The sequence below is a fragment of the Armigeres subalbatus genome, chromosome 2 (assembly GCF_024139115.2).
Source record: "Armigeres subalbatus isolate Guangzhou_Male chromosome 2, GZ_Asu_2, whole genome shotgun sequence".
NCBI classification, from domain to species: domain Eukaryota; kingdom Metazoa; phylum Arthropoda; class Insecta; order Diptera; family Culicidae; genus Armigeres; species Armigeres subalbatus.
The window spans coordinates 381,407,559-381,429,737 of NC_085140.1; the positions used below are offsets into that span (position 1 = coordinate 381,407,559).

At 40.2% G+C, this 22,179-nt stretch overlaps 1 protein-coding gene across 2 annotated transcripts in view; it reads left to right on the plus strand.

Moving 5' to 3' along the window:
* LOC134213142 (CD109 antigen) overlaps positions 1-21,926 on the plus strand; it is a 67,558-nt gene extending 45,632 nt beyond the window's left edge. For both annotated transcript variants that reach the window (XM_062691784.1, XM_062691783.1), the window contains exons 3-9: positions 15,104-19,241; positions 19,319-19,505; positions 19,568-19,962; positions 20,030-20,223; positions 20,296-20,470; positions 20,529-20,634; positions 20,697-21,926. In XM_062691784.1, coding sequence (XP_062547768.1) covers positions 15,135-19,241; positions 19,319-19,505; positions 19,568-19,962; positions 20,030-20,223; positions 20,296-20,470; positions 20,529-20,634; positions 20,697-20,911 — 5,379 coding nt within the window. In that variant the 5' untranslated portion in view covers positions 15,104-15,134 and the 3' untranslated portion in view covers positions 20,912-21,926. The remainder of the gene's footprint in view (positions 1-15,103; positions 19,242-19,318; positions 19,506-19,567; positions 19,963-20,029; positions 20,224-20,295; positions 20,471-20,528; positions 20,635-20,696) is intronic.
* Positions 21,927-22,179: the final 253 nt, after the last annotated feature.

A 22,179-nucleotide genomic window follows, 5' to 3' on the forward strand; every position in this document is an offset into this window, starting at 1 on the left:
AGTTCGAGTTTCAGAGGCATTCTCGAATCCCTTCGAAATGCGCAGAGGGTTTCGGCAACGTGGCGTGCCATTCAACATCGCTTTGGAGGGAGTAATACGAAGGGCAGGGATTGACACGAGTGGTACGATATTCACGAAGTCCGTCCAGTTATTTGGTTTCGCCGACGACATTGATATTATGGCACGTAACTTTGAGAGGATGCAAGAATCCTGCATCAGACTGAAAAGCAAAGCTAAACAGATTGGACTAGTCATCAACACGTCAAAGACGAAGTACAGGCTTAAGAGAGGACAACGCAAGTCACCCACCACGAGTTTGTATTGGTGGTGACGAAATCGAGGTGGTTGAAGGATTCGTGTACTTGGGCTCACTGGTGACATCCGATAACGATATCAGCAGAGAAATTCGGAGACGCATTCATGACAGGAAATCGTAGTTCTCTACGGACACAAGACCTGGACTATGCTCGTGGAGGACCAACGCGAACTGGGAGTTTGCGAAAGGAAAGTGCTACGTACCATCTATGGTGGAGTGCAGATGGCGAACGGTACGTGGAGGAGGGGAATGAACCACGAGTTGCATCAACTGTTGGGAGAACCATCCATCATTCACACCACGAAAATCGGAAGACTGCGGTGGGCTGGGCACGTAGCTAGAATGTCGAACAGTAATCCGGTGAAAATGGTTCTCGACAACGATCCGATTAATCATGTTTCAGACATAGTAATTCCACATTTGCTGCGTCGCCGCAACATGCGTGAAATAGTAAAAAAAAAACCCAGATTAATCCACCTAGCGGCGATGATGCCTTTCTCGTGCATCGTAAAATGTACTTAAAAATCACATAGGAAAGGTCAAAAAAGCACTTTAGGGAAATAGATCGCATATTTTCTATCATTTAGCAAGTTTTTGCATTAATTACTATGCATTCCCATCATTCTTGAAATTTTTTTTTTTCGATTTTGAAATTTTTTTTTCAAGGGAACTCTTGGGAAAAAACAATGATTTTTCAATAATTCCGAAATGTCCGATCGGGCCAATTTTCAATAGCAAACAATGGGACCGCATTCCCCGTCGAATGCAACTTGTTGCGAGTAAATCGGGTAATGCTAAGTTCCAAAAAGTGTGTCTACAAAATTTGTACACATACACACACACATACATACATACACACAAACAGACATCACCTTAATTAGGAGAGCTGAGTCGATTGGTATATAACACTATTGATCTCCGAGCCTTCTATCAAAAGTTTGGTTTTGGAGAGATCTTATAGCCTTTACGTATACTTAGTATAAGGTACACTGGGGGAAGTGGAAAAAGGGGGTAAGTGTAAAAATCGACTCGAAGAATTGGAATTGTACATACTTTACAATTTTTACCACATCATAACATTATGCAAGAATAGACTGATGTTCAAACTAATACTATGTTGGAATTTGTATAATACATACATACACTAACACAGTTAACGCTTGAACTGTAATTTTAGGTTTTGTGAAAAGTTGATATTTGCATTCATAAATTCAATTCTTATTTGCACCAATTGTCCTTTTTTCAAGTGAATTTATATCACAGGTGACCATTATAATACAATTGAACTAATCCCATTCAATTGGTAGTGGTTTGTACCAAGAAAGCAAATTATTCAAAGATTTTACACTTACCCCAGGTATCAAACACTACGGGGGAAGTGGATAATTTTCTAATTAGGCATTTTTTTTCTTACCTCCATGGTTTATTTCGATAGCTGTGAATCTTGATATGTTCCTTCTTTGTTATCTTTGTGATACCAGTGGTGATTGGACTAATATAAATGAGAAAATGCCTGATTAATCAACATATCGGTATTGATGCCTTTCACATGTTTTAAATATGAAAAAAATGTATAAGAAAGGTAAAAATGGCACTGATAGGTAAATATATTCTATAATTCACAATATTTTTTATTCATAACAAGTTTCACCGTTGAATGCAATTATTTTGCGAACAAATTGGTTAAGGACAAGTGCGTAAGAATAGTTGATAATTTTGTAGGTGCTTTGCGCACACACATACATACAAACACGCACATACAGACATCATCTCAATTCGTTAAACTAAGTTGATTGGTTTATAACCCTATAAGTTCCATTTTTCCTTTAAAAAGTTCATCTTTGGGGCGAACATATAGATTTTACGTACACTTAGTGTTCGAGAAGGCAAAACCAGCCCTCCCCTAGCTATTACGAGAATTCCTTGAGGATCTATTCCGTTAAAGTAATGAAATTATTCCACAAAAGATAGTCAGAGCAATTATCGTATTGATTTTAGTTATATGTAACTATTCATCACTATTGAAGGTCAAGGTAACATGGGTTTTCCACTTACCCCATCCCACTAGGGTAAGTGGAAAAACAACTCCTAATTTTAAAATGTATTTCCATAAATTTCCGGCGACCAAAATGGTATGAATTACCGCACAGTTGGTGCAAAATTGACTGTTTTTGATAGCCCATTTTGATTGAAAGCATTTAGATCAATTAAACTGGTTTTACACTAATTCAAACATGCACTATCGATTTTTCCTTTTCCACTTCCCCCAGTGTACCTTACGTGAAAGGCAAAAAGATACAGTCAACATCTCGATATTGAAGGGATCGTCGAGATAAGGTTTGATCGACGAATGGCAGAAAAACTGAAATGGGTACTAAATCGAAAATGGCTCATTGCTACGAAAAAGGACAACAAAACAAATGTCATTTCTTGTTATTGATGTGTTTGTTATTGTCGCAAAATGGTCTAGTAGCCAAGAAATTTGATGATATCGACATACACAATTAAAATTCGAAATTTTACGATTGCCGAGAATCCAACAGCCGGGATCTCGGCAATGATTTTGACAATTCTCGGTAAAAAATTTCCCGTGATTTCGATTAACTTTACATTGGTAATCATTACCGAGATCTCGGTAAAATGTCAACTTTGCCGAATTTCGGTAATGTTAAAGCAAAATTTCGGTAAAAGAATAATTTAGTTTCAATAAAAAAAATACCAAGATCTCGGCTGTTGGAATCTCGGCGAAAATTTTGCTGAGATCGGCAAAATAATCCAAGTGTGTAGGGAGAGAGAATCCTGAGCAAAATTAGACCAGCACACATCAACACAAAGAGATATTGAAATATGGAGGTTATCGAGCTGTAGAAATCAAAAATGTATGTATGTAGATTGATGGGACCGTGAAAATCATCGACATAGAGAGAGATATCGAGAATTAGAACTTCGTGAGAGTGAGATACTGATATCTGAATAAACAGGCAGATAAGTGAACCTACAAAAATCCGATTTTTTTATTCTAACGTGAAATATGTGTTGCTTGGGTGGTCAATCATGCTCATGCTTTAAAGTGAAATAGATGCTGCTATACGCTAAAATGGTGTGTATCAGTGGAGAACTCAACGGCTGAAGGTGTTCATCCAGTGGCGTTTCCCTAACCTCAATCTACATGTGCACTGGATTCAAATTTAAGGAATTGGTGTGCGGAAATGCATAGAATAACTAGATTTTGATTAGTTTAAACGACTCTTATAGTTTTATTTTCCATTTGGACTGTCAAAATATACTTTGTGCTCTGGTCAATGGAGAAAAGGTGATTCTCCAATCACCATGTTGTTATTGCCACAGATTTCTTTATTAGAGAGACTCGCAGCCCTAGCCTGACTTATCTCTGAGTTGCCACAGAATTCAGCAAACAACTCACCGATAATGCGCATTTATCTGATACCATGACGTACCATTAAACGTTCATACTCCGTGTTAACGGAACCAATCTTCCCATTGAAGTCGCCCATGTAGATTGTGATGTCACGCTTTGGATCTTTATCCTCGACGGTATTCAGTTCACTGTATTTTTTAAATCTTTGTTGAAAAGACTTTTAGTCCGTGACTGGGACGTCTCTTAACAATTCTCCTTCTCCTCTAAATCGGCAGCATCAGTCTGCGCATAACATTGGATTATCGTGAGGATCCTAACTCTTGTTCTGATCTATGACTATGATTATTATCTCATTAATTGGTTCCCACTTAATGAGCAAACGCAATTGCCTCGACGGTAGTTTGTGTTCTCCAATCGTTTGGCCAACGCCCAACAGACTTCTTCCAGTCCCAAGATTTCGACCTTCATGTACCGCTGACGAGTTGTACCAACTTTCCTTGCTGGACTAACGTTAAAACAACGTCTCTAATGTGTGTTGGGATGTTCCTAACCATGTCCTATGTTTCATGCTAAAAGTCGTTGCCGTTATATCAATTCTCGATCTTTCTCTGTTGATTTCTCGAACAGTTTGTTATATTTCGGAATAGTAGGTTGTGGGCCTAAGGTCCCTTTCCGCTATGCCAGGCTCCCATTTTACATGTACATGTTATTGGCAGACTCTTAGAAGCGTGAGCACTGGAACTTGTGAGGACCACAGCTATGTTGGACGGCCGTGGTCCACCTGAACGTTCGGAAACAAAACGTGAAGTAAGTCGTGTTTATTTTCGAAACAACATAGGGTAAAACGTCCTATCGTTGTGGTATGTCCTAATGTTGCGGTAGTGTTAAAATAGTCCATTCTGGATATAAGGGCATTAAAAACAACTGTCGATACGCTAAAACTCATCGAATTAACGACTAGAACAGCTTTTGTTTGACAAAGTTCCGTTCAAAATAATGAAAAATCAACATTTTTCATTAAAAATTTGAATCCTTTGAGCCTATTATTGCGGTAGTGCTAAGGTCCTATTGTTGTTGTATCGATTTCCATAAGAATTGCATGTAATACCGCAACAATAGGACTGACCTTGAAAAAATGTCGCAACGATAGGCAACAGCGTCCTATTATTGCGGTAGTTTGTTTTTATTGTGATAATAACAAAACAACATAAATTTAGCACAATTGACGTAATATTTACGAATCTATTGTTAAAGAGCAACCTATTCGACTATTGCAATGTGGAAAAAGACCTACAGGTCATTTTTAAAGATTTTGGAAATCGATTTTGTTTTGACACGGGGCTTAACCCCTCCATAATAGGTCGTTTTACCCTAGCGTCGTATTTAAAGAAATATTTAGTCGCTTACCGAGGCGTCTTCCAATATATTGCATTCCCTACTATTCCTTGTAGTGGCGATCTCGGAGATGCAAAGGATTTCTCGATCTATTAAAGTAGTGAATATCGAACTATTTTTTTCCTTCAAATTCTAAATTGACTAAGAGGACGTTTCCGGTATCGTTATTATTCTTGAAGTAAAGAAACTCCAAAATATGTACAGTTATTCTTGCGGTGAACTTTGTTCTTCTCTCAGTCATTCACGACTAGAATCAACAATGTGTACAGTCAATGAATATAAGCTAAGTAATTTGTCTAGCGAAATCGATAAATATCTACAGTTGATCCTTCAGGCGTCCTGCTAAAAAATCATTTTTGGAGTAAACGTACAGTATTATACCCCAGTTTTTATAATCACAGTACTGCGATAATTTCTGAGTAAAATTCTAGTGTCCAGAAATGAGAAAAAGATGGAGATTGATCCCCTGCTGTACACCACAGGAAAATTACTTCCCACTCCCTCGAGTGCTCTCAACTTTTTTGCCTTGATTGACATTCAAGTCACACTCACTTGCCATCACTCCCAAATATAAAAAGTCATAAACACTGCACGACAGTCCAGTAGCAATGTTACCATCCATTGCGGATCATGCGGTACTAACAGTTCTGCAATCCCCAGTCGTACATTTCTCCAATAATGACGTTCATAGAAGTAAGGGAGAGGATTTCTTTTCGGCTATTGTTTAAATGCAACTTGATAACGCCTATTCAACACGGCCTATTTAAGTATGCCACAGATGGTGACGTTAAATTCAACAGTCCAGACACTTGCGATCGTCATGGCCGATGATGGCCCACATAAATTTTCGAAGCATCCTAGGGATAAAACTGTGTCAGGCATCATTGCTTTTTCCGTTGTTAGGAAAATTCAGGGACTTCGATGGATTGCGAATTCTGCCACATGTTTCGGTGCCCTCGAGCACCGAAGGGTGTCTTCCCCTTTTTGGTTTATAATCCAATTCCTTAGATTTGTACGGTGATTATGGTGCAGCGTGGGTGCCGAGAGATAAGCATGTCTAACTACATTTAGGGTAGGTTTGAACAGAATATGTATGAGTTTCGCAGTATTCAATCATCGGGGTTTTACGAATTTACTACAGCCTCCCCTAAGAATAGCAATGGAATAGGTAGATGGGTTCGATAGAAAATTTGAAATTCTAATCATGGGACAACTGTCAAGAAAGGTTAGTTTGAAATTAATTACTGCTTCCTATTAAGATGATTTTTGACTATTTGTATGTCGAGAGAATTGATAATTTCCAAAAGAATTTAGATAAATTTTAGGAAATTGTCTAACGCCTTGAACCTTGTTTACTGTAAATTCTATTTACTTAAATCTTACGCAAAGCATCTATGATGAACGGTTTCCCCTCGCAATTACCGTAAAGCAGATAGATCCTTCCGGCCAACCACAGTTTGACTACCGATGTGCAGTTATGGCAACTGTTTTACTATGTTTGCAAAGCGGTAACAGGGAACGTGATAGAAACCCCTCAACATTAACGGTTATAGCGGGTGCTGTTTAATTTCAGGAGTGAAGAAATTTCCCCCTGGCCCACGTCGTTGATTGAACGACCGAGTCAAATGAAAATATTTTCAAATTAAATTTTGGGCCGTCTCTTAAGATAGCAGCCGTCGGCTAGCAGTCTTACTCACTGGATCTTGGAAGTGTGTCTGTTTATAATACCGAATCAAATCCTTCAACAGCACGCTCAGCATCGTGTGGAATTACCATAAGCTTTCTATCGTTCAGGAAAATAAATCAGTGCGAAAATGAAGAATATCAAATTTAAATTAAATTCAACTCGATGAAGATAAATTATCTCTTCAAAAATTACTCACGTCGCACCATTGATTAGAATTGTAATTGGAAGAGAAACATTTAAAATGTCAAAATTATGGAAGAAATTTCAAGATACATATCAAAGCATGTTTGCGCTGCTGCTATCAACATGCTGATCCTCTATCTAGAACCCCTCCTTGAAAATGTCGGTACCGGTTTCTCAAGTTAAGAAAAACGTATCAATGTCCTTCTTAGAAATTTATAGATTCATTAACAATTTCCACACAAAGGCGACAAAGTGGAAAATTAGTATCGATTTTCCGTGGCACTGTGCCGGCTGGCATCCCATCCGCTTATCATCAGCAGGCACTCTGTCATCACGATGATGGCAAAAAGTTATCCTCGGCTGCCGGCCGGTGTCGTTTCTCACTCTCCATTCGTTTTTTATGTTTGTTTAATCGAGATTTTGTTTTGAAATTAAATTTATAGATATGTTCAACGTTTTCCCCCTTTCGCCACGGTTGCGTCGTCACGCGGGGGTTTTAAATGAGAATTTCACGAATGAGTTTCAAGAGCAATGTTTTCCACATTGTTGAAAAGTCACGTTTCCTCTATGCGATAAAAAGTGATAGCAGAAAGGCATAATGGCTTTGTTTGTGTTGTAAACCAGAGAAATCAAATGTTTTCCGCATGGAAATCCCAAAAAGAATTTTGAAGTTTTTTGTGGCCGGAAAAGTGTGTTAATTAAACCAAGATCTATTGACGAGCTCAAAACACTATACTGAGATTAGGTTATAAAAATGCGGCGTGGAACCACAGATAGCTTAATCTCAATCGATACAGGCACCACAGACAAACAGACATAACACATTGAACATTTACTCATCAAATTCATCGTCGTTCAAACACTAACGACATCTGTTAATTTAAGTTAGTTGGGCAAATCACGAACCAGATGGCGGTAGTGAACAAACGTCAAACTCGAGCAAAAACGAAGCGCGCGCCACGAGTGATCGATTGGCCAACTAATGATTATTTGAATTCCCCAGTTAATCATTCATTTTCATTTATTTAGTTAACATCTAAACAGATAACACTGAATCAACAATTTGACGCCACAATGCACGGTTCGAGGCCGCATCTCTCCATCCTCGGATACGCCCCACGCTCGCCAAGTTAATCAGTGAACGATGAAAATTCGACGAGTGTTATGTCTGTTTGTCTGTGCAGGCACAGTATCAACAAGTCGAATGTGGAGGGTTTGATTTCCGGCACGGTCCGAGGGTATCTCGCGAGTATGAAATTTCTATTTCTTGAAATACACAAGTTCATACATCGGCTGACATCAAAAGTGTTTAACTGTGAAAGCGTATTAAGAACCCTGAATTGTGAGTCGGTTTTAATCTTTTAGGCATAAGCAATAAGCTAGCAAAAATGCAAAAAAAAACAGATTAATCCACCTAGCGGTGATGGTGCCTTTCTCGCGCAAAAAGTAGCAAATAAATGTAGCCTTTACGAGTACACCTCGATGATGTACAAGAAAGGCAAAACAGTTACACCGTCTAATGTTATGATAGAAAATTTACACTAGTAGACAAAAGATGGCGCTGCCAAAAGTTTCTCGAATTTCTTATGTTCGAAGCAGAGCATTAGTGATTAATCATAGATTTAATCATGAATAATGAATAATTGGTTATTTAATAATTATTCATTAATCATAATCATACAAAAAATACTATTCAATCATTAATCACTAATCGTTAATCATAGATTTTTGCATTTAATCATTAATCACTAATCATATTCATGATTGTTTTGAGTTTATTCATTAATCATTCATTTTAATCATTGCATACATCGCTTTTATTCATTAATCATAATCGTTAATCATTGTCAAAAATTAATTTAATCATTAATCATAATCATTATTCATTTTCAAAAATGAGTAATTCATTAATCATAATCTTTAATCATAGAGTTGAATGATTTAATCATAACAAATTTAATCATTCATTGGAAGCTTTATTCATTAATGCTCTGGTTCGAAGTTTGACTTTCGGACAATTTCATAGTTCATGCGTGCAACTCGAGCATCTCCGATCAAACACTTGTTGGGAGCAAGCCACGGATAAACTTTAAAAATATTCATAGATGCAAGGCATTTTTTATAACACCTTATTGTTCTATGAGACTATATCTCATCACTATTTTAATATTATCTATTTTTTTTTTGCAATTAGCAATTATTATTAAATTCAATAGTGATCAACAGCGTTTTAGTCTCTGTCGGATGCAACTTGTTGTAAGAAAATCGGTTAAGAGGTACTAGATGTAAAATTGGCTAATGTTTTTATGGCAATTAGCGCACACACACAGTGGCGTAGCCACGGGGGTGGTTTTGGACATAAAACCAGAAACAACATTTTCAGAAGGATTTTTTATTTCGAAAAAGAAAATGTTCAGAAAACCACAAACCCCCCTCCCCCAGACCAATTTTATGGCTACGTCACTGCCAACACATACACACACGCATACGCACACACGGACCAACAGACATTTGCTCAGCTCGTCGAGCTGAATCGATTGGTATATAACACTATGGGTCTCCAGAACTCTTATAAAAGGTCCGTTTCCGGAGGGAAATGATAGCCTTTCGGTACAACTTTGTTGTACGAGAAAGGCAAAAACGCGTCGTATAGTGGATTGTCACTATCGTGGATCGTCACAGGAAATACGAGAACCATGTCGGCCGCATATATGTCATGTGGCGCTCCTGAAAAATTCTAATTATACACTAGCATTACATTCTGTATTTCATTCTGCAAGAACTGAATGAGGACCTATCATAGTTCTTCATCATAAATGATGGGACTTGATGATTTTACCCAGCAGCCAGTTTGCAGGTGGAGTGTTGTCCTCCTTGATAATTACGATGGTATCATCCTGAATGATTGCGACCAGATTGCAACCTTTATTTTCACGGGACTGCAGCTGTTGTAGTTACACGGTGTATCAGGGAAATCATATCTGCTGCAGATCTTCGTAGACAAGATTGATATTTCTGATAGGAATCTTTGTCAATTTGACTGCGGCCTTCCAGAGGCGTCCGTAATGTGTTGCTCGGGGTGAAATTAATATCCAGACAGTTTCTTTGCCGGAGCAATAGTCGGAGATTTGGTTTCCATCGTCGGTGTCAATCTTCAACATACGATAGACTCCATTGAGCGCTTTCAAAACCACTTTAAAGGTAGGGGCATTTTGTATGGATAGAGCTCAACGATCCTTTCTCTGCGGCCAACTAGACGACGGAGTGCAGCTTGCTCGATGTGAACCGCCTTGGTCGAGAAGCAGACGAATATGACTCGTTGGGTACGGCTGATTTTATGTAAAAAGGTCCACAATAGTCGACACTGTAAACGGAAAATGAACGCGGCACGATACCGGCGGATCGGCTGTGCTCTGTTGGACAAGAGTGGACTTAGATCGGAAACAAGTGTAGCATTGGTGAAATACGGGTTTGAAGAGATTTCTGCCGCCTAATCCTCATCCTCATCCAATAACGGTTTCCCGAAATCCGACAACTCCTCGGCAAACGTTTTCTTCTGCGCTAAGCGGCAGAACAAATGTTCCGCGTATTGGGCGCCCCTTCAATTGTTGGATGTAGCGGCCGCAGAATGCTACCACTCAATGCAACTTTTTTTTAGCGAGAGTAACGAGAAAGGAGATCTCCACAGAAATCTACTTATGCAGCGGTCAATCGGTATCTTGCGCCTTTCTTCTGGTCAGTGGTTGTGGGCCTCTACCTTATTGAAGAGCTACGATGCCAAATATATTGCACAGTGCTCTAGTCTGCCGCCTGGCGATGGAATTGTGCGTGAACGGACAGCGGCGCAATATTTGACTGTCAATAGTAGGACTTGTACACCTTCCGCCTTCCGCTGCGCCAAAAACCACTATCTCAAACTCAAACGGGTCTACAACAAACTCCTGCGGATGACCATGAACACCCCTCAACCACTCAAGGCTACTACACTCAACCCTCTTTTTTCGGCACTTATTGGGGCGACGTAAAAAGAATCTTAAATTGTTATTTTGTTTGTTGAGAAAATTATTGTGAGCTTTTTAGTGGAATGTCTTCACTTGTCATAAGACGAGTTTGTACAATCCCATTTAATTCCACCACCTAATTGTACTTTGACAGATACGTATTTCGACCTCAACAGTAAGGTCGTCTTCAGTGTCTCGTACTTGACTCGACTTGTTAGTTTTTCACTTAATTCATTGATTTTTGGACAATTTTAAATACGATACATGATCATAGGAATCCAAAGACACAAATTAGATATGTTATTATTCATGGCTTCCAAGAGTTCCCTAGAGTTTAGGCTTTCAGGCCTCCACGCATGAACTAAAACGAAATCTTGAGCAGAAAATGGGATTTTTTTTGTTGGCGCTTGGTGCGATATTTCAGAACCCCAGCCATATATCTATGGTATGGATTTATTATCTAAATATCTCAATTAAAAGTATCACTCGAAATCCCATAATCGCAAAACATTGTCTAACTTAATAAAAAATCATAAAATTGGATTTTTTTTATTTTTCAATGGCATTATATTCACATTGAGGCATAGCAGCGCCATGATTATAAGGCACTTCTATGGTTATTAACTGCGATGCTTCAACGCCAATCTATTTTTTTTCCTAACACAGATCAGGAATCGAACCCCTTCCGCCTCAGCAACTATTGATGCAAGATCGACTGTACGGCTACCCAGTTTTTATTTATAGAACCGGGTTTATTCGTTGCCCACGGGGATTGTATTTTCCTCAAAGGGTTATTATTTGTATCGTTTCACGGCTATGGTTTCGTCTGCACTGTTTTATGGTGGTACATTATTACGGAAGATTACAAATCGTGTTATCATAGTACTGACAAATGGCGCTACTTCAGGAAATATTAAATTTTTTGAAAACATCAACATTTAATTTTCATCGGAATCCTAGATCCAAATTTCAAGTGTTTATTTGAAGTAGTATGAAAATCCTCATTGTTTCGTCGGTAGCCCGATTTTTTTTTAAATTTTTTTTTCGAATTGGATGGTACAGTTTCAAAGAAGCTTTATGAGCCTTTACTTCGATTTTCCTCTGAAGGTCACTCATGAGAAAGGTTGAGAACCACCGGTGTAGAACTGAAGTCATTTGCTCAAGGGAACTCTTGGATGACTCTTTAAATTAAAAAGTGCACATACTATGTACTGTTAAAATCAGAAAACTGTTTTTTTTTGCTACGCCTACACCGACCTTAAGATCCATAGGGATTTCTTGGATGACCTCATTTGAAGGCGGCTCCAGGCGTACGGTTTGAAAATAAGCCATTAAAAGTAGACCTTTAGTTACGCGTGTAGATCCGAGGCCTATATTCCAGTGATTCGGGATAGGGACAAAAGGTCGAAGGACAAAAGGTCGAAAGGACAAAAAGGTCGAAAGACAAAACGTCGAAAGACAAAAGGTCCAAGGAACAAAAGGTCGAAAAGGACAAAAGGTCGAAAGGACAAAACGTCGTATGCGACAAAAGGTCGAAAGAAACAAAAAATCAAGAAGGCGAAAGGGGTAAAAGGTCGAAATAGACAAGAAACTGAAACGGAGAGAATCAATCTCGCACCAGAGTTGCTCTACACAGTTGGCAAAAACTCTGCTCTTTTATTTTTCACAATTCTTAACAATTAAAAAAATTCATTCAGTGAGTACAACTAATAGATGGATGTTTTAGATTTCTAAATGTCACTTCGATTTGTCAAAATGGCGCACGCCGAACATCAAATACACCGGCGGGTATTACACGCAGGTGTATTTTAAATGCGCGCTTCTGCGTGGCTCAGGAGTGCACTGTTTTAACAGATCTAAATGACATTTAGAAAACCTAGACATCCATATATTATTTGTCCTCATTGATTAAATTATATTTATTTGTTAAATATAGTGAAAATAAAAGGGCAATGTATTGCCAACTGTATATAACAACTCTGTCTCGATCTATACAAGCTTTATTCATTTCCTAATTCAACAATCTATTTTATCTCTAACAATACTATCTAGATATTCTTAATATTGTTTCATAGTACATAATTACTTCTTCTTTGTAATTTGCTCATTCTTCAACTTTGATTAATGAGATGAGTGTGTTATTGCTGCTTGAAGCTAAATGAATTTCACAAATCTCTTCGGAATACAAAAAACTTGTTATCAACTTGTTCTTGATCGACCTTTTATCCCTTTCGACCTTTTGTCCATTTCGACCTTTTATCCCTTTCGACCTTTTGTCCCTTTCGACCTACTGTGCCTTTCGACCTTCTGTCCCTTTCGACGTTTTGTCTTCTCGACCTTTTGTCCTTTCGACCTTTTGTCTTTCGACCTTTTGTCTTTTCGACCTTTTGTCATAGATTCCAGTGATTCTGGGAGCACATGGAGGGGAAAAGCTATTGAAAGCATATTTAATTTGGTTTAATAGGTCAAATAGAGCATGAACTATTTGGAGATAACAAAACTTTGGATATGTGTGTGGATTTCAATGCCTATACTCCAGTGAATTATTGGATGGCCTAAAACGCAAGGTTATTGAAGGAGTATCCAATTTGATGAATCAAATATAGAAACCATCTAGTAACATGTATGACCTGAAACTGAACAGTCATTGAAGACAACGTTGTATTTCCGAGGCCAGTATTATCGTAAGCATAAATGGGCGATGGAATTTCCAGGCCTTGTAACAAATATTTATTTAAGATAAATATGATAGCCTCCTCTTGTATTTGAAACGTTAAAAAAATATCTCTTCAGGCATTTCTAAATTTGAAATTAAAAAAATCATGTGACAATATTTTTTGAACATTTTTACTGCTTTCGCAAACCACACAAAACAACACAATCAACACAGGCCTTTTCCCACCTCTCGGTGGTTTTCAAAAGAAATTAAAAAATCAATCAGTTAGCGTCCCGTCTCATGAGACTCAGATCTCTGTATTAAGTCTACGCTCACGCTAAAGTGACCTACGCCCTCTTCCATTGGTCAAACACTAGCGCACTCGACGTTTCCCTGCGCGGGTGATTCATCCATTCATCATTAACTGGCAATTGCTCGTTTTGCTTGTACCATTCGTATCGTAACACTTTCGGCTGAATACCAATACATTCACCCACAATGCAGTATCGGTCAGTGTCAATCAACATAAGGGGAGGTCCAACATTTTGCATAAAAAACCTATGTCAAGTACGGAACTTTGAGCTTTAAATATTCAAACAATACCCTATCGAGCGAGCGCATTTTGAATGCCATTGAATTGCAATGTTGTGACAACGGTTTTGATTGTTGGCAATTGAGAGTGTGACCACGTGTGACAGTTATATCTATAGATGGACATGGACAATTTTCGACTAATTTCGCTCATGTCAACTGGAGAAGCATTGAATTGACCGATGACGGGAGGAAGCACGCAAAGTAGATCATCGTCACCGGTATGGTGGGTGGGTCCATCAAGCGAAAAATTACCGAGAACCTATAATTTATGTCGGCTGATGAGCCCCGCCAAGGAGTTAGAAAAAAGTTTGGCAATTGATGTCTAATGTGACGATGGATCACGAACACGGTCGAATGGAATTTCACTGTAGCTAACGCCCGTCGCACTGAACGGTCTAAAATGCGTGTCATTAATAATTACCAGTTGAATTCTTCTTCCTCTGGATTCGTAAGTTGGGTATTGTATTTCATCACCAAACCCTGACGAGTAACAGATATAAGGTAGGTATTGGGGTTCTCTGGTTGCATCGTTTGCCGATTGATGCACTGCTTTCGTTCGACGTTGGACAGTCCTATAGGTATCCGGTCAATATGCCGATTTAATTTATAACTCCTTCGTGCAGCGTGAAAAATGGGAGACCATTTATATACAGATTTCACTATAAGTTGGAAGTATATTTTGATATCATAGGTTTTGAAAAATGAACTGTGAAAGTACTTGTACATCTGGACTTAGACATAATGTTACTATAAATTGCCATGCTTGGGAAGATTTTTTGTCCGCGAAGCTTTACTCTATTTTGACTAATCCAACATTGATTTTGATAACTTCAGATTGAAATGTATTCAATTCATTATTTCTAAAAAATATCACTTTCTTGTTTGTTTCCAGATCGATCCAAAATAGCTACCACGGCGGCAGCATGATGCGCCGGTGGCATCCGAACTGGTCGGGTGTGCTCCTGCTGTTATTCTCCTTTCCATCGCTTCTGACGTGGGCCCAACAGCAGCAAAATCCCAACGATGTGTCACGAAGCAACCCCCTCGATCCGTTCAATCGACAACGTTACAGTCCTACCTCAAGTAACCAGCAACCTCAGTTCAATCCAGCAACGAACAACGATGCACGAAATCCAAACTACGGGGGCCGTGATTTTTACGGCACCGACACCAACAGCATCGACAATCGGTTCGATCCCAGCCGAGGCGACCGCGATCGGGATGTATTGTTCCAATCAACTACTCCACGAGATTTCTCGGCAAATCGATATGGGACGACACCTCGACAAAGGATTTTCAATCCACAAAGCAATCGAAACTCTTTCCTCGATTCATCGAACAGTCCTTTGGGTAAAGAGATAACGTACTTTGTGGTAGCATCCCGGATGGTTCGACCCGGTCAAATCTACAAAGTGTCAGTGAATTTGCTACAAGCGCAGCATCATATGGCCGTGCGAGCCAGTATCTCCCGCGATGGCGTTGAATTGAGTAGTGAACTTAAGGCGGTGCGTGTCGGAGTCCCGGAGACACTTCTGATGCGAATCCCTCCAACTAGCGTGCTTGGCGATTACAAACTTCGGGTGGAAGGTTCCTATGAGAATACGTTTGGTGGATACATTTTTGTAAACGAAACACGATTAACTTTCTCGCAACGATCAATGACGATCTTCGTACAGACGGACAAGCCGGTTTACATGCAAGGCGAAATGGTGCGCTTCAGAACGATTCCGATTACTACCGAGTTGAGAGGTTTTGATAATGCTGTGGATGTGTACATGCTGGATCCTACTGGGCACATCATGCGCCGTTGGTTATCCAGGCAATCCAATCTGGGATCCGTCAGCTTGGAGTACAAACTTTCCGATCAACCAATGTACGGAGAATGGAAAATTCGTGTCATCGCTCAAGGTCAAGTCGAAGAAGCTAAGTTCACTGTGGAAGAATATTATCAGACGAGGTTTGAAGTGAACGTAACAATGCCAGCTTTCTTCTTCCAAACGGATCCATTCATTTACGGGAAAGTCATGGCGAATTTCACCAATGGTACTCCAACAAGAGGCAACTTAACCCTCAAGGCCACGATTCGTCCTATTGGGTGGATGAACCCCAAGGCTATCAATCACGTGAACAGAGTGTGGAATACCGGAAATCGCCGAGAACTCGATCCCAACATCCCATACTACCTGCAAAATACAAATCCTGATCTGTATAACGCCCAGTCAACATTTACAAGCCAGTTGAACCCACAAGACCCTCAGTATCAAGATCAACAACGGTATCAATCGAACTATCAGGACAGCTACGTAGTGGAACGACATTTTAATTTTGATGAAGAATGGCCCTTCTGGATCAAGAAACCGATCGACTCCGCCGAACAGTGGGACTCTTGGACTAATACCTACAGGGAATCCTTACCATATCTAAGATATTTCAACGGCACATATCACTTCAAATTTCCAATGGCCGAGCTCTCCCAACTATTCCAGAACAATCTCGCAGGAATGGAAGTGTTGATTACAGCCCGTGTCGGTGAGCGATTCTACGACGAGATCATCGAAGGTTACGCCATGGCTCGTATTTATAATTCTTCCATCCGAGTTGCATTCATGGGTAACTCTCCGCAAGTATTCAAACCTTCGATGCCGTTCACTATTTACCTCATCGCGGAATATTTCGATGGATCAGCATTGCCCATCGATCCTTTATACCCTGGTCGAATGGAAATCTCAGGCACAATCGATAGCCGTAGCGGTGGAGGACGGAACTCATACGAAGTCAAAGAATTGCAAATGTCCGACAAGCCTGGAGTATGGGAGTTGAAGATCGACCTGAGGAACGATCTGAACCTTGAGAACAGCAAGCAGACAAACGAGTTCCTGAATCAGATTCAATCGATGAGACTTTCGGCAAACTACATCCACCCCTCTGGCGAACGTGCCAGTGCTGATCTACTGTTGCTGTCGCATTTCTCTCCTAACAACCACAACATCAAGGTTCAAACAAGCACCAGGGACGCAAAAGTAGGGGAGTACATGATATTCCACGTGCAGAGCAATTTCTACGTAAAGGACTTCCACTACATTGTGATGTCCAAGGGTATTGTGCTGGTAACCGGTCAGGAAATCATGTCCGGAGGTGTACGAACAATGTCGATTACTTTGAGCGCGGAAATGGCCCCGTCGGCAACGATCGTTGTTTGGCATATCGGACGGTACGGTAAAGTCATTGCGGACAGTTTAACTTTCCCGGTGAATGGAATTTCCCGAAACAATTTCACAGTGTTCATCAACAATCGAAAGGCTAGGACAGGCGAGAAGGTTGAAGTCGCTATATACGGAGAGGCTGGTTCGTATGTGGGCTTATCCGGTATTGACAACGCATTCTATACTATGCAAGCGGGTAATGAACTTACGTACGCGAACGTGATCACAAAAATGGCAAACTTTGGCGAACAGTCGAATGGAACCTTCAAGCAAACGTGGATTTCGCACGAAGGAAATCCGGATGAGCTTGTTTACTATCCAAGCTCCACATTTGGAGTGGATGCGAACCGTACATTCGAATATGTTGGGCTGGTTGTGTTTACGGATGGAGTAATTCCTAGAAGACCGATGAGTTGCGATCCAGCCATGAATTACAGCGAATGCTTGAGTGGTAGATGCTACAGAACCGATAAACGATGCGATGGATATCTCGATTGCGAAGATGGAACGGATGAAGCAGGGTGTGATAATAGAAATACCACTGCATTGAGCGAGTTCCGAAAGTATCGGTTCAACAGGATCCAAAGGCACTACCAGAATGTTTGGTTATGGAAGGATATCAACATTGGCCCCCACGGAAGGTATATTTTCAACCTGGAAGTGCCCAAAATTCCAGCTCTGTGGTTTGTTTCCGCTTTTGGTGTGAGCATAAGTAAAGGATTCGGTATGCTGCGAAAGCCTCTGGAATACGTTGGAGTGCAACCCTTCTTTATCAATTTGGAAAGCCCAAGTACTTGCAGGCAAGGAGAACAGGTTGGAATTCGCGTTGCCGTGTTCAATTATCAAACAGTGGATATTGAAGTAACCGTAGTGCTGCATAGTTCTCCTGACTATCAATTTGTGCACGTGGAAGAAAATGGAATTGTTCGGTCATACAATCCACGGACATCATTTGGTGAACATCAGTTCTACATTTACATCTACGCACAAGATTCGTCCAATGTATACATTCCAATTGTTCCGACGCGCCTGGGCGAAATTGAAGTTACGATCCACGCATCCACGCTTCTCGGTGCATTCCAAGTCAGTCGAAAGATCAATGTGGAACCGGATGGCCTCGTCCAACACCGACATCAATCTACACTGCTGGATCTCAGTAACAGGGCTTACTTCTTCCAATACATGCATGTCAACGTTACTGAAACTCCCATCATCCCGTACGAAATTGAACGTTACTACGTATTCGGCTCCAATAGGGCTCGTATCTCGGTCGTTGGTGACGTCGTCGGTGCCATTTTCCCCACCATGCCAATCAACGCAACATCCATGTTAGCCCTGCCTATGGATTCAGCCGAACAGAACATGTTCAGCTTTGCTGCCAATTTCTACACCATCCAATACATGCGCGCTATCAAACAGCGTAACAAAAAGACGGAGAAACTCGCTTTCCACTACATGAATATCGGATACCAAAAACAGCTGAGCTACCTCAACGTAGATGGATCATTCTCTCTGTTCCGTGCGGATTGGAACCAATCTGCCTCATCCGTATGGTTGACCGCTTATTGCGCAAGAATCTTCTCGGAAGCGTCCTTCTACGAATACGAAAACTTCATCTACATCGATCCACTGGTAATCCAGAAGAACATCCACTACGTTCTACAGCATCAAAAGGTTGACGGTTCCTTCTGGGAAGTCACGTGGCTGCCGGATCGTAAGGTTAACCAGTCTTCCGAGAATCCCCATAATGAAATCATTCGCACTAAAAACATCACATTGACCGCCCACGTTTTGATTATGCTCGTTTCGGCCAAAGACCTTTCAGGGGTAGGTAGTCGACCTTTAGGAAAGATTACGTTTGACACACTACTAATCTTCAACTAACACATTTTTTTTTTTCACAGAAATTGGGGTCGAGTGTAGCCCTAGCGGAACAACGTGCATCGCGATACATTGAACGCAACATCGGATTGATCAAAGACTACGGATCGCCATATGAAATAGCGGTAGTGAGTTACGCTTTGGCCCAAGCAAAGACACCGCAAGCTGAGCATGCTTTCAAAATGCTCGCCAGCAAAATGAGATCAATAGGTTCGAATGCTTTATTTTACTAAACGATCATTTGCCTTTAACACTTTCTTCTTTGTTTTCAGCGGATCTTAACTATTGGGGTAACGACGAGGTTCCGCAACCGCCCAGTAAATTGGAAAACCAAAAGTACTTCAACCTGCCACGTCTGCCCTACAAATATGATTCGCTTAATATTGAAACGACCGCGTATGCGTTGCTCACGTACGTCTCGCGTCAGGAAATTTTCACCGTCGAACCGATCGTCCGCTGGCTGAACACTCAACGTCTGAGGGACGGAGGTTGGGCTTCCAGTCAGGACACCGGCATTGCCATGAAAGCTCTTACGGAGTACAGCACCCGAAACCGTATAGCCGACGTTACTTCGCTAACGGTCACTGTGGAGGCCACGTCTCTTCCCGGGCAATCGAAGGTTCTGCACATCGGGAAGCATAATTTGGCCAAGATTCAGGATATTGAAGTGAGTAATTCAATCGAGTTGACAATCTTTGATGTTTTATTCTATTAATTTTTGCATCCTACAACAGATTCCAAATGCATGGGGTACCGTAAAAGTGCAAGCCAAGGGTATTGGATATGCCATCTTACAAATGCACGTGGAGTATTCGGTTGATTCGTTTAAGTACCAGACAATGCCTCCGGTGAAATCGTTCGATTTAACTACGCGTACCGTGTTCCATGGAAGGAATCAGTCTCACATCAGTTATGTGATTTGCCAACGGTAAATATAACGCAAATACTTTTCCCAGGCTTCTTTATTGATCGGGAACTAATTTTCTGTTTATGGATTTAGATGGACCAACACTAAGGAGTCGATTCGTTCCGGTATGGCAGTTTTGGACGTGGCCGTTCCTACTGGGTACATGATCCAGCAGCAAAAACTTGACAAGTACATCATCAGCAGACGAGTACGAAATCTTCAACGAGCACGTTACCAAGAGAGAAAAGTGTTGTTCTACTTTGATTATGTGAGTGTCATCATGCATTTTTCTTGATGGTTTTGTAATTTCCACATTTCCATTTCAGTTGGACAGCGATTTTGTATGCGTGAACTTTACACTCGAGCGCTGGATGCCGGTAGCTAACATGTCCCGATATCTGCCTATCAGAGTATACGATTACTATGCTCCAGGTATTATCTCAGTCGCTATATTACATCAAACGAAACTCTCATTCTATAATTTTCTTTTGCAGAACGCTTCAACGAAACCATATTCGACTCGCTTCAAACATATTTGCTGAACATTTGCGAAGTGTGCGGTAGCTCGCAATGTCCGTATTGTAGAATTTACAATACTGCGATTCGTAATCCGGTCTCAGTACTGCTTCTGTTCATCACGAGTGCACTCGTCGTAGCCCGCCACTATCGAATAGTGAATCCGAATAGTTGGATCTTTTGGAATGATTAGAATGGAACTTCGAGTAAGCACCATCCCCTCATCAAAAACGAAGAGCAGTGAGAGTGACCGATAAGCAGGCTTCTGTGTACATAATCCCAATTTATGTAAAAGCTAGAATCTCTGTTTTTATAACGGACAATTTGCAACTACGAATTAGTTATTGATGTCTGTTTTTGTACGAAACATTTTCAAGTATGTTCGGTTTAGCATGGCCAAGACATCATTCACAAATCGTACCGTGTGCAGCTTGTGTCATGTTCATTTTCCGTCGATTCCATCCAAGGTATTTGTGTATAATTAACAGGTCTTCTATCGTCCTTAGAATGTATTAATGCGATATACATAGGAGAAAATCAGTAAGAAAGCAATGCCGTTTAGTTTAGAAGAGAAACGTAAATTTCTCAAGTGTTCGATTCGTCAAATTAGTACTAGGAATCTGATGAAGCAACAGTTATTGTTTTTTTATTTTGATTATTTTTAGATTGTATGTAGCGCGAATTTTATTCGTTATTTAGCTCTATAGCATTTAATATCTCATGCAAACAGAAATCTTCAGGCCGTCCAAATTTTCTGGTCATAACATTTTTTTATAATTTTTAAGAACTTTAGTTTTAATTTTACTCATAAATGGAAACACCACAATTAACTTAAAACTGGAATGAAATGGCAATTCAATGATTTTTTATGTTAAAACGTCCAATAAAGTGAACGTCGTACTATTAGTAGTACCTACTAAACTTATATAATTGTGGTTCAACCATTCAGTGTTGATCATAATCACAGATCTAGGCAAACGATAACAGATGATACAAACTTATTAGGTGCCTTAAATGCAAGCGAAATGGAAACAACTATCTCAGCGGAATGAAAACACCATTGCGTGGGAAAGAGATAGAGTACGAAGGACAAAATAAAGATCTGAAAAAATAATATTTCAAAATGAAAAGAGTAATGACAAAAGTTAAAGCAACAGCAACAAGATGCTGCGCTAAACTACATTTTTAAATAAATTTATTGAAAACTATCGCGTGATTGTTACATAAAACCTGTTTTGAAGAATTTATCACCTTACTTACTGGTTAGCACCGGTGAACAATCACTCACTCACTCATGTATCCTGAGCACCCCTAGGGGTACATAGGGCCAACGTAGAAGATCTCCTGGGCAGCCGCTCGTTTTAGCCTTGACCTGGGCCCAGGTCAGATTCCTGTCGACTTCCTTTATTTCCTTGTTGAGGCTACGCCGCCACGATCCCGTGGGTTTGCCTTTGCTGCGAT